At 30.9% G+C, this 13,482-nt stretch overlaps 1 protein-coding gene across 1 annotated transcript in view; it reads left to right on the top strand.

The window, feature by feature from the left end:
• The window catches only part of LOC136270904 (adhesion G protein-coupled receptor E3-like), a 40,705-nt gene extending 27,690 nt beyond the window's left edge, over positions 1 to 13,015 (top strand). The window contains exons 6-26 of the mRNA XM_066069827.1: positions 4,111 to 4,218; positions 5,815 to 5,909; positions 6,018 to 6,212; positions 7,011 to 7,082; positions 7,746 to 7,851; positions 7,935 to 8,072; positions 8,238 to 8,301; positions 8,495 to 8,633; positions 8,809 to 8,861; positions 8,971 to 9,079; positions 9,170 to 9,273; positions 9,375 to 9,477; positions 9,869 to 10,046; positions 10,690 to 10,759; positions 10,897 to 10,963; positions 11,129 to 11,214; positions 11,532 to 11,658; positions 11,869 to 11,910; positions 12,100 to 12,225; positions 12,493 to 12,603; positions 12,755 to 13,015. Coding sequence (XP_065925899.1) covers positions 4,111 to 4,218; positions 5,815 to 5,909; positions 6,018 to 6,212; positions 7,011 to 7,082; positions 7,746 to 7,851; positions 7,935 to 8,072; positions 8,238 to 8,301; positions 8,495 to 8,633; positions 8,809 to 8,861; positions 8,971 to 9,079; positions 9,170 to 9,273; positions 9,375 to 9,477; positions 9,869 to 10,046; positions 10,690 to 10,759; positions 10,897 to 10,963; positions 11,129 to 11,214; positions 11,532 to 11,658; positions 11,869 to 11,910; positions 12,100 to 12,225; positions 12,493 to 12,549 — 2,039 coding nt within the window. The 3' untranslated portion in view covers positions 12,550 to 12,603; positions 12,755 to 13,015. The remainder of the gene's footprint in view (positions 1 to 4,110; positions 4,219 to 5,814; positions 5,910 to 6,017; positions 6,213 to 7,010; positions 7,083 to 7,745; positions 7,852 to 7,934; positions 8,073 to 8,237; positions 8,302 to 8,494; positions 8,634 to 8,808; positions 8,862 to 8,970; positions 9,080 to 9,169; positions 9,274 to 9,374; positions 9,478 to 9,868; positions 10,047 to 10,689; positions 10,760 to 10,896; positions 10,964 to 11,128; positions 11,215 to 11,531; positions 11,659 to 11,868; positions 11,911 to 12,099; positions 12,226 to 12,492; positions 12,604 to 12,754) is intronic.
• Positions 13,016 to 13,482: the final 467 nt, after the last annotated feature.

Consider the following 13,482-nt stretch of genomic DNA (forward strand, 5'->3'; position numbering starts at 1 on the left):
TTAACAATTTTACATTTTTAACTTCTTCTTGAAAACTAACAGGCCAATCGTTACCATTTTTGGTGTGAAACATATCTATGGTAAGAAGAAAATAAATTGTGAAATTCATGGCTCTACCACCCCTGGGGTGCCACGGGCGGGGCCAAATATGCAAAAAAAAGCCAAATTTTCTAAAAAATCTTCTTCTCTACTCCCACACATGCGAGGAAAAAACTAGTTGCATAGTTGTGTTGTCCATGAAGCTTTCTACCAATATTGTGAAATTCATGGCCCCTAGGGGATGGGTTCTGGCTCTAGGATGGGGCCAATATGGCCATTTAGTAAAAATGTATTGAATCTTAGAAAATCTTCTTATCTACTACCATATATATTTGTTAAAAACTAAATGCATGATTATGATGTCCATGAAGCCCTCTACCTAAATTGTGAAATTCATGACCCCTGGGTCAGGGTTTCAGGCTCTAGGTTTGGGCCAATATGGCCATATAGTAAAATATATTAAATCTTAAAAAATCTTCTTCTGTACTCCCACACATATGGGCAAAAAACTGAATACATGGTTGTATTGTCCACTAACTCCTCTACCTAAATTGTGAAATTCATGGCCCCTGGGTCAGGGGTTTAGGACATGAGGGGGGGGGGCAATATGGCAATAACTAGTGTTAATGCATATAAGTTGTAAAAAATTTCTTCTTTATTCTCACCCATCTGTACAACAAAAACTGACTAATCATTATGTTTACCAGAAAGTCCTCTATTGAAATTTTAATTTTCATGTCCCCTCAAGGATGGGTTTTGACTCTAGGGCTTGGCCAAAATGGATGTATAGGTGTTAATGCATATACGCAGCACAGTTAAGGCTGTCAATGAATTCCGTTCAAACAAAAATTACGGGAAATGTGCATTATGACATCACAGTATATCAAAAATCTCAAAACTACTTATTCATTAATTTATGAGGAAAATTGATTTATGCTAACCTTTTAATTGAAAACAACAAATGCTATTACTTACAGTTTTGAGGTCTGTTATATCCTACACACTGAAATATAAGCGAGATGTCGTTCTCGCTGTACTACAAAATATGACGTCATATGCTCCAAAATGACGCATTAAGTAAAGTCATTGAAGGCTATCATGCAGTTTTTTTAGCGAAGAAAATTAATGTCATAGATTAACGGAAAATTATAAATGAATATTTTGTTTAACATTATTATTAGTAAAATGCTACCTATATAGTCTTATTTTCATTTTTTTATAAGTATACATCGTATAAAGAGGCAACCTCTGTTTTGTGTAAAATACCGTATATCTTAAAGCTGAGTACCTAAATAAATCACTTAATTGCAAGGGCATACGCTTAACTGATCCTGACAAACTTTTACATGTGAATTTGAAATATGCTATGTAACTTAATAACTTCTACGATCCTTGTAAAATCTTACAAATTAATTATTTTTTAATGAAATTAACCTTGTGACCTTCAAAATTATTCAACAAATGCATTATAAATTACGGTTACTACTAACAAATAATCTTATCTCACGAAGTTCGCAGCGTTTTTCAAAATCTACGGTATAACTTTAAGTTATTTTATAATTCAGTTGTGAATTTTGACATGACTATGCCCTTGCAATATTGAATTTTTTAAATGACCTCAAAACTACAAATACATCTGCTTGCACCATGCGACTGTCATATCACGTGACCACTATGAACATAAAATAGTGTACTTATATATATATATATATATATATATATATATATATATATATATATATATATATATATATATATATATATATTTTAGAAATATATATTATTTGAGTGACTGTTATTGGTTTTATAAAGGACATGCCAGTTGAACTAAAGTATATGCGTTTTCATCACAAAAATTTGTCGATATTTTTATTGGCCGCCTTAACTGTACTGCGTAATGTTAAAGAATTATCTTCTTTACTCCCACACACCTGAGAGGAAAACTGAATTCATGATTTTGTAGACCAGATCTTTTAGTTTTTCACCAAAATTATAGGTTTCACAGTTCTTTTTGAAAGATTTCGGGCAGGGAGTTATCATCATTACAAATATATAATTTTTCTAATCCAGTATAAAACCTAATTAATTAGATGCATACATGTATATGAGACTCCTCGACAAGTTTGTGTATGGGTTATATGCTACTCGGGTGACCGTTAAGGCCAATTGGCCTCTTGTTGCAGTGACTGTTCGTTATAAAATCTTTAATCTTTTCCCTCACAGTTTTGTTTCAGGAACCTTTTTTTCAGTTAACATGCATTCATGCATGCATGCACATTTGGAAGTCATTTAACAAGTTTAATTTATAAGGGCCGTGCTGTGCGGGCACCGTTTTGGTATCAGTCTGTACATCTATCTGTGCTTCCCTCCATTACAATATCTCTTGTCTGGAGCATAATTATCCTCTCTCCCCTTTACCCAAAATGGCTCATACTTCACCCACTGTTAGAGCCTTTGGGTAAAGGGTGTGCAGTGATATTGAACCGTGTTTCTAGGTCTAAGGTTACATGTACTGTTTATCAGAGATTTTGGTTAGCCAATTAATATTTTACTATTAATGAGTCTATTTATTTATATAAAGACTTCAAAAACTGTTTTTGTTTCAATAAAAAAAAATACTTGCATAGTCTTTTTGATCATACCTTAAGGCCTTCACCCACAAGGTGCCTTTGATTAAAGGATACATGTATGTAGTGACCTTGTTTGATGTTTGTAGGTCAAGTGTCAATGTCATTATCAGATCATACAAAAATTCTTTTTTAAGGGCATATATACTCTTCACTTAGCCCTACTTGGCTTATAAGACCTTCACATAAACTTGGTTCAAAGTCACTACACACTATAACTATGCAAGCATCCTTTAAAAAGTTAAATAATGTAATCAATAGAAGTGCGACCACCGGACTAATACTGGGCCTCCAAGAGGTTCAAAGTTTTACTTAGAAATATATATTATGAAGAACGTTTAAAACTTTTCTTTTCCATAACTACAAAGAGATTGTGAGATTACTAAGCAAGCATCCAACTATAGTGTAGATCCTAAAATTTTAAAGCCAACCAAAAACATCGGAACAATACTGGGGCCCCTGAAATGGTTCAAAGTTTAAAATAAAATTAGCATATGCTACGAAACCGAATGTTACAAGGAACTGTTTGGTTGAGCGCTGTTGCCCATTGGCCTCTTGTTGAAAATTTGAGTCCACTCGGGGTTTACTTTGGGTTTACTCAGGGTTTACTTTGGGTTTACACGATAATTGCTTTTGTGGTCAACTTTACGCACTGATGTGTGAAGCAGACCTGTATTTTATCTTGCCATCTATACTTCTGATCGTTTACTCTCTGTGTCAACTCTGGGTTTATTTTGGGTTTACTCTGGGTCCATTCTAGTAAACCCGAAGTAAATCCAGAGTAAACACAGAAAGTAAACCCAGGGTTTAGTTGGGCTTTACTTTCTGTTACGTTGGATCTGATTGGTACTGTAGTTGGGGATTACTTTCCGTTAGGTTTGGTCTGATTGGTACTGTACTGAACATTACCTTTGCATCTGTAGTGAAGGGTTTTACAAGACAGGTATAAGGATAACATATGATTAGATGGGCATGGTCTTGGGTTTGGAATTTTTTCAGAAACCATATTTCCCCTCGTTCCCAGTCATTAGATTTCCCCTCATTCCCAGTCATTAGTTGAGTAAAAAAAAACTTTTTTGCACTGACTTCATATTAGAGGATAATAACTGATTTATTAAAATACAAAAAATAATTTTTATAAGTATTAATAATAATATAACGGATAAAAGTATAATGATTATGCTGAGTCTTAAATTTGATAAGATCACAAATGCAAACTGAAATCAAACTAAATATTATCGTCACATTTCAGAAATTACATTAAACCACTAATATGGAATATTTTTGTAATCACGTTGGACTAGAAAATCGACATCATTTTTATATAATATGTATAATTATACACGTTTATTACTGAATTATATCTATTTTTAAAGATTTATGCACTTAATAAATTTCTTTATGACAAATTTTACTATAGTTGATAGATGTATGTATTTTAAAGATCCTAAGGAACTGATGAGTTGCAAAGATGGACAAATAGATGGAATATTATGGAATACTGCTATGGCGGGTAAAACGTTAAAGGAGCCGTGTCCTAGATATCAAAAGGGTAGGTAAATTGTTATAAAAAGTTGCATACAGTTGTGATTTTTGTAATTGCAAAAACAATTTTATCAACTTTTTACCTACCCGTGTATTGCCTCATGTATAACTTGCGTAGAAACGTTTGTTCATCGACGTTCTGTTCTTTCTTTCTTTCTTTCTTTCTTTTTCTCTCTTCTCTCTCTCTCTCTCAAACTAGAAGATTTATTTTAAAGGGGCATGGTCACGATTTTGGTCAAATTTTACTTTTCGGTTTTTGTTATTTACAATGCTTTTTGAATGCATTTCTAATGATCAAATGAAATTTGGGTGCAAGTCAATGAGTTTTAAGCAAGATACAGGGCTCACAATTCTTCGTGATGTACACAAGGCTCGTGCCCTGTTTTATTTACACAGGTTCAATATACGAGTAAAAAAAATTCAAGCTGATTATTCTTTATTCTTATTCATTTTAAGCTTAAATGAACAGTTCTTAACGATTGACACATTCATTTTAGGTCTAAAACTTGAAGTTCATTTCAAATTTCAAAATGGAAACAAAGATTTTGTTTACATAGTGAGGAATTGTAAGCTCTGTGACTCGCCTTTAACTCAATAAATGATGGTTGCCTATTAAAGATGCCTTACTAAAGCATTGTAAACATTAAAATCGAAAAAATAACTTTTGACCAAAATCGTGACCATGCCCCTTTGTAAGATGCATACGTAAGATTTTATTATGAGATTTCTCGTTCAAACATTTATGCATTGTATACTTTATTATTCTATATACATAAAAAATATTATTTTCTTGTTACATAGATTATTCAGTCAAATTAAGTTACGTAAATTCAATTTATCTCGTTTAAGAATTATTTAATGATTGATCTGAAAAGAGAAAAAAACGGAAGTTAGCACCGATTCAAATACAGGACCAAACGTCTAGTAAACTCGTCAAATTGCTTTATATATCGCTCGGACGATCCAATAGTCGTGAGGTCCCAATATCAATTGATTAGCTTCAGTAAAAGGTGGTAGTCGTAATTACTATATTGATATAAAATGTTAGTAACTATTTACAATTCTGTATAAATATACACTGAACGTGTTTTTTGATACGATCGTTTCAAAACTTGGTGTCCTCTCTCTCTCTCTCTCTCTCTCTCTCTCTCTCTCTCTCTCTCTCTCTCTCTCTCTCTCTCTCTCTCTCATTGCTGTTAACGTTTCCCGCACACATGCGCAAAACCACATCAACTCGAATCGTACAAAAGAAAATATTTATTTCTCCTTACATTAAATTATCTTATAAATCAATTCATTTTGATGTCACATTTGTCACATAATATTCTTTAACAGCTTTAAAATTGTTGTTTAAGGACATTCTCGGGTAAATGTCCCTATTTTTTCTTTTGAATTTTGTCAACATTTTTCCCGATATATTACCAGTAGCTATGAATTATATTGATAAAAAATAATTATTTTCTTTGTTATTTGTTTTCTTGAATATTATCAAAAATATAATAAAATAGAATATATATTTTGTCCAAAAAGTGGTTAATAAGAATGCTTCTTATCGTATTATCTGTTATGTTTTATCAATCATTAACAAACAAATCTAATCTAGGAGTGGCAACAAGATTTTGTGATGAACATGGAGAATGGGAACCTCCTAACTTTATCAACTGCACCAACGAAGCTTTAGTGAATGCATCGTCACTTGTAAGTTTCCTTACATAATGCATAAGCAATGATCAATTACATCATGAGTGTATCAATCATTTTTTTTGTAGTAAAAATCTTCAAAAATAAGTTTTGTTTTTTTTCAAGTTGGAAAGTATCATCGGGAATGGAACACAGGATCAAATAAGAATCCAGGAGACAGTTAACTATACTCTACAACTGATGAAAAACCTGACGTCGTCAACAAATGTAATCGGTGCTGGTGATCTGAGTTCGTCTCTGGGCGTTTTAGAGAAGATTGTAACAGTAACCAACGCTACAGGATTACCTATCGAAAAAAAGGTCATGTATTGGAATTATCTACGTTATAACCTCTCATTCATTCACCTATTATTTAAAAGTGTTGGGCTAGAAAATTGTGAAAAGTCGGCGAAAATGTTTCCCTCGTTATCAATCCTGAATAATTGTTTTGACCCTTTTCACTCAAAAGTACTGATTATTTTCTTTGTTAAAGGGATATGATTTTAAAACGTACGTGTACCTGTTTTCTATGCCTGCAGCAAAGAACAGTAGAATAAATTTGTAACTAACACGTTCAAAGTAAATTTCGTTTGCTTATTTTATATTCAATGGCAATTCATTGTTCCGTCCTTCTCCTTTTGATTTATTCAATGGAATATGTTCAAAGCACTATGTAAATCTTGCCTAAATAGTCCGATTAACATGTGTCATCAGAAGCGTTTACTCATAAACTGTTTCAGTAAGTCCTGTGTTTGTAAAATATGTAACTAAAATTATCAACAGCAAACTAGTTATGACACAAATATTTGCATATGGCTCTCTTATTTCAGTTCTCTGATTTTAGGTGAAAGATCATTTTATGTTTACCGCAATTTGCACTTAACGTCCATTGTCTTATTTTGTTGATGTATAATGTTCATGTTATCTTTATTAGCGTATACTTGAATATTGCACAGACATAAAAAAAGAATAGATATTTCACGGTGTTGGAATAATTAGTGTGTCTTTTAGGATGTCGCAATGTACAGCTTACAATGTACACAAAGAATACCGTTCACAATGTCAATTTCCTTATAAATTTAACAGTAACGATATTTTATATGTTTTAATTAATTTCAGGTATTTTACGCTGTTATTGATAACATTTTATCGCCCAATAACTCAAACTCTTGGACTACTGTAAGCAAAGAGGTAAATTTACATTATACAATATTGTAATATAAATTAAAAACAAATCATTTGGTATAAAAATGTTAATGAAGTTCTTGTATTTGTGTATTTATTAACTAAATATGACAAAGTTAAACGTTTTCATTACTTACAAGAGCATACTTGTGGCCTGGAGCACAATCAATCCATCGTTTAATGTCAAACCTGAAAGATTTATTATATTAACCAGCTTAATATTTCGATCATCTGTGCATGGTCAACACTTGTTCGAGGTCATTGTACAACACTTACTGATTTTCAGAGTGAGATGCTACAAAGAATTCTAACAGGAGTTCGAATACGCTTTCGTTTAAACAAACAAAAACATAATATTCAATGTAAATAAGTATTTTGTGTCAAGTATTTGGGATTGTTCTTTTGTTACAGAGTCCAAACATCTCTAAAGCGTACAATATTCATTTTACAAACAATCCAAAACTCAAATTAAAAAAAAATTGACAAGTGATAAATTTATCTGAAACTTTAATTTTAACACATAATGTAAGAAAAGTTCAATAAATTAGGTAAGGAAATAAAAGTTAAAAAAAAAACATGGCATGCATCTAGCAGAAAAGTATAACGCTTCATTGTGGTTTATTTGCTCACTAATATCAATTAGTATTTTACAAAGTTTGTTACTTTTAGACAGAAAAAGACCCCAGCTTTCTCTTAAAAAATATGGACCGTTTCAGCAAGATTACACTCCAAAACGACAATATTACAACGACTAAATTTAACGGATCTAATTTTGGTAAAAAGCCATTTCCTTATCGTTTAGAATTGCCAATACATGTAGAAGAAAAAACACTGTATAAATTGATGTTTTTTTTAAAGAGCTTGTTATCAACCGGGCAAATATCGATGAAACGGGAATACGTTTTCCGGATGAACAATCAAACAACGTTTCTCTAAACTCCGAAGAACTTTCTACCTTTCTAAAATTACCAAAACAAGCATCAAACGCTACAAAAGGTAAAAAAAATAACTATTTTTTGTTCGTTATATGCATTTATTGTTAAAGACAATTTTGTAAAAACACGATTTAATTCACGATTTAATAACAATTATTGATACTGGAAGAGTATATCAACCAATCTTTCAATGTTTTTTATTTATTTTTTTTAATGTTTCCACAAGCGATCAACTATGTTGCTGTCCTATATAGAACAATCTCAGACATTCTGGAATCTGATTCTAACAGGTAAACTATTAAAACAAGTTTTCAGTTTTCGTTTAAATCTTTATTTACATCTAGCTTAATCTGTGTTAATCTGACAAATACTCAAACATCTGATTTGATATTATCATAATGTATGATTTTTTTTAATTTGCTTCGATACTAAACGTAATATATCTTACTCATATCTTTTTGGAAACTCAATTAAACCAACCAGTAAAGGGTTAAAAGGTAAACAGGGGGAAAAGTCTAAGCAAAGATCCTTTGTCAATTCCCCAATATTGTCCATCATGACACAGGAAGACCTAGGAGTGTTAAATCCACCTCTCAATCTAAAGTTTGGACACACTGTAAAAGTAAGATGTCAGAAATATGTGATTTTAGTTTACAGTTGACATAAAGTTATTATGTAAAATTAACTTAAAAGTTTCCTATTATTGCCGACGTGTAAAGTGCAATTAACCTAGGTTAATTCAATTGGTTTATTTAAGCTGTTTTTTATATTATTTGTATCGTTCATTGTTTATTTAGAATACGTCTACAGAAATGCGCGCTGTATGTGTCTCCTGGGATTTCAATCTAAAGTATGTTATTGTGAACAAATTGTTTTCTCTGATTTTAAAATTAAAGTTTTTTTTATACAAAAGTTACAGCAATAAGTGGGTTTATTTCTAATTCATTTTTTTTATTTAGTAAATGGTCAGAGGAAGGATGCATTGTGAAACAAACAAATCGTCGGAAAACTGTTTGTCATTGCAACCATCTCACAAACTTTGCTATTTTAATGAGACCATACACTCAGGTATATGCCCCTTTTTTATACAAATAGAGTCAAAGAAATTAACAATGAAATTTGCTGTTGATATTCCAAGCTATCTCGGCTACATTTCAGGTATCAGAAGAAAGTCCATTCTTAAAAACGATGTCACTTGTTGGCGTAGCTCTCTCCATAGCTTTTACGTTTCTTACTTCTTTGATTTACGTCCTGACATGGAGGTATGTAAGACTAATTTGTATCATTCATGCACAAATATAACTCCAACGAGTATACATGTACTACAGAAATTCAAAATCATCTAATTGTATGTAAATTTCAGATTTATAAGGAGTGACAAAAACGTCATGATGCTGAATATCTGTGGATCGTTAATACTGTCGTATACAATATTTATATCGTCAGTGGAACAGACATCGAATGAGGTAAAAATCGATTTCTACCTCCTGATAAGTGATAGGTTTTTGTGTGTACATATATAACTTCATAATTAAAATACAAACGTAGATCTTGCCAAAAAACATTCAAAATAAATTAATAAAATATACAAGGTATTACGTAAAACACTCATGGTATCTGGTCACCGATGTGTGAATATATAATTCTTAAGCATTTAATGTATACATGTACGTAGATTCTATAAAGAAAGAAAATAGTCCACAAAAATTCATAATGCATTAAACAATCATGTAATATTGTACCTAAATTATATATTGAAAATTATTGGATTGATATTTGTAAAATAATAATCTGTATGCATGTACCGACACTGAGTATACATATAATCACCGGCGTTTAATTATTTTTATATTCCAGGTTGCTTGCGTCGCGATAACGGCCATTATCCACTACCTTTTCTTAGTGACCTTCTTCAGTATGCTTGGATTAGGTGTATATTACTTCATGAGTATTACAGTGACTTACTATGCCCTGTATGTTGCAAACAACTTTAAGTCTAAATCAAGGGTTCGTTGGTTTCTGGGTGGAATCTGGGGTATGTATTTGAATGAACCTTTCACGAGTTGGATTTAACCTTTTAGATATATTTTCATCGTAAGATATTTCCTTTTGTTTTATTTAAATAATTTTAAAATTTTAAAAAGTCGTATAGACTTTTCAAACATTCGTTTAAGTGACCGATTTTTTTTTGGATTTTTTTTTATTTTTGGTATCATAATGCGATGAAATTTTAATTTTTTTTTTGGGGGGGGGGTTGGTGGGATAAACTATAATCACAAAAATAAACCCTCATTTGAATTATATCTTCAGACTACATATGCATTCACATAAACAAAATATTATAAACAGCTGAATAATTCTAATACAATTTCTATGGAATCATTACAAGTTCATGTATCCATATACAAGTTAAATGGATGCATGTTTACGTATTTTTAAAAGCACTTTGTTATTTATTTTGTTCAGCTTCATACATAATATTGTTGGGATTACTTCAATTCATTTCACGCAATTTGAAGGAGGTGGGGGTTAAAGCGATTTAAATTGCCCTTTCAACACGGTATACATTGGTCAAAAAAAGGATCGGGTAGTTGCGTAGAATACCAATATGGAATTAGATGTAAGTATTAAAAAAATAAGGATGATATTGTTTCATTCTCATAGCGGTTATTTTGCAGGTATACCGGTCATTATTACTGCAACAAATCTTGGAGCGTTTTGGGGTAAAGGATACCACCTAAAGTCGTAGTATGCGTATTTTACATAGTATTATCTTTGCAAGAACTAAAGAATGTATCTACTTTTACATACATACAGAATTTATTGCCATAAATATGTTTACCACTGACTCCAGTCGGTAAAGAAATATTTTTTTAACCTTTTAGCTGCTGGTTGTCCATCGAAAGTGGCTCTCTCTATTTGTTTATCATTCCAGTCTGTCTGATTAGTTTGGTAAGTTCTTGAGCAACAGATTCTACTATTCAGTTTTTCGTTGCACATCAAATTCTTCAAAAGCGTAAAGAAAATTGGTGATTTTTCAGGACATTGAATTTAAATGTTTCTCATAGAATTCAATGTTGTTTCTTTATAAAAAAAAAATAATAGTTTTTTTTTCAGATCAACATTCTTATAATTGTTTCACTTTTGAGGGTGTTGTTTGCTTCAAGCATAGTGGCAAGGTCTTCACTGCAGAGGAAAGCGTCGTGAGTCAAATCAAGAAAAATCTTGATATTCATATAATTTGCTTTACTAGCAGTGTAGAAAAAAAACTTGTTTTATTAGTACCTATGTCCCATCATAATCCGACAATTGAATATCAAACATAAAGTTTAACATAATAAAATAATACTAGTTTTCACAAACATAACGCATGTATCCACAAAACATACAAAATACTGGTACATAGTTTTTTTCTTCTTACTAACAAACTCACTAACATACATGCATAACAAAACATGGAATCGTCCATGTTATATTTGTAAAACGTTCTGATAAAACAAATATTTTCAATAATTACTAGATCCGGTCTGCGGTCACTTGGAACACTTCTGCCAGTTCTAGGAGTAACTTGGCTGTTCGGAATCCTGGCAGTTAACGAAAATGCAGTTGTGTTTCAGTATCTATTTGTCATTGCAAATTCATTCCAGGTTTGATATCTTTATCATGTTTCTTTCGTGTTTGCTTTTTTTTTTTTAACTTTGTTTAATTTGCAGGGGTGTTTGGGGTAGTTATCTTAGAAAAAAAGAAGTTTTATTTCTTTCTTATTTCTTAAGTTTTATTTGATTTGTTGTTTTTAAAATCAGAATCATGTTTTTACTTACACATTGCCATTTTTATAATAAATATCTATTTTTCAGGGGTTCTTCATTTTTGTTTCACACGTTTTGTTGGACAAAAAGGTCAGCTTTTAAAATTTGTAATAAATTTTATAATGTACCTATACATATATAAAAATGACTATTATTTTTTTTTTAAATCTTAATCTTGATTTAGATATAATCCTTCTTCTTTTTTTATTTCAAAGAAAAATCTATGCGGATTTCATTAAAGTATCTACAGCAAATATTATATTTGCAATTTCTTGTCAGGTGAGGCAAGGCATAGGGAATAAATACCCGAGTTTGAGTACAATATTCAGTTTCGCTGAGCGAGGGACAAAAGAAACTACTATAAGTTCACCAAGCCCGTCGACGTCTAAATCAAATGAACCAAAGGTAAGGGAAGAATGTTATTTTACACATGAATATCATTTTGAAATCAAATATGAAATATCAAAAGTATCTATAATTTCTTTTTAAATTAGATTAAAAAATGACATTATCAAGAATTCCTTCAATCAATTTTTAATCGCAAACGATATCATTCTTAGTTTAAGTTTAAGGCTAGCTTTCCAATCATGTGATCTTCTATCTACAATAAATCTTCGAACTTTAAGAGGATCAATCTGGTTGTTACTACTCGAGAAAAAAATTATTTTTTAGAAAAAGAGTTCGGTTAAAAGATTTTGGCAAACCAATGAGAAGAAGTCTGAGTTATGAATGTCAGAAAAAACGATGTCTACAAGTTGTCCACAAAGTGTTTCTCATGCAAAAGTAAGACTTAAACGCCAACATTCAAGTTCAGATTCTTTGGAAAAAAATTAAGATAATGATAAATTAAAAATTTGAAGGCACTAATTATATAATAATTTTATACATTGAGCAAAATCTGCTATATTTTGAATCTTCATATCTTTATTTACAGAGAAATGAAACAAATTCTGATTAAACTTCTAATTTGTGAAAGAATGAGAGAAATGTCGCAGACCGGAGGAAATGAACAATTTTAACATAAGTTAACTGTAAAATGTTAAAAGTACAAATTTTGCTTTTACCTTTTACTCGGATATTTCTCGTAGATTTATGTTGCATCCAATAAGGTGGTTTAAATGTATCTTTACGATAGATTCCTCAGAGTGTATTACTTATCTTAGTATTAATCGTTCGGTATGAGATCTTTCAAATACCTGTAGTCATATAGAAACCATATTAACAATTAAGTTCCATTTTCACAATATATCTTTAGTTCGTTGTAAGATGAGATGAAATTTTAAGAACAAGTTATGTTATTGTGTCTGCTTTATCAATTCTAACTTCTACTTGCATTAAATCTGCAATTTAATTTTTTTTTTAAATACTACATAAGCAACTTATGTTCGTTCATCAATGTTATATTAATTTAATTACATGATTGCAGAACTTAAGCGTCATGAAGTTAAAAACAGTTATTACCGTCATTGTTGAACATAAACAATACTTTTGAATTTTAAGAAATATATATACCTGACTGTAAACATGTACCATACACAGGTGTTTCTTGACTGTTAATCCTATTCTCATTTGATAAACTATTTTATGCAACCTCTTTTATACTGTTGGATTTTTTCTATTCTTTTGTATTCTTTTTATCATAATATATATATAATATCTTGT

This window comes from Magallana gigas, chromosome 1, assembly GCF_963853765.1.
Source record: "Magallana gigas chromosome 1, xbMagGiga1.1, whole genome shotgun sequence".
Lineage (NCBI taxonomy): Eukaryota > Metazoa > Mollusca > Bivalvia > Ostreida > Ostreidae > Magallana > Magallana gigas.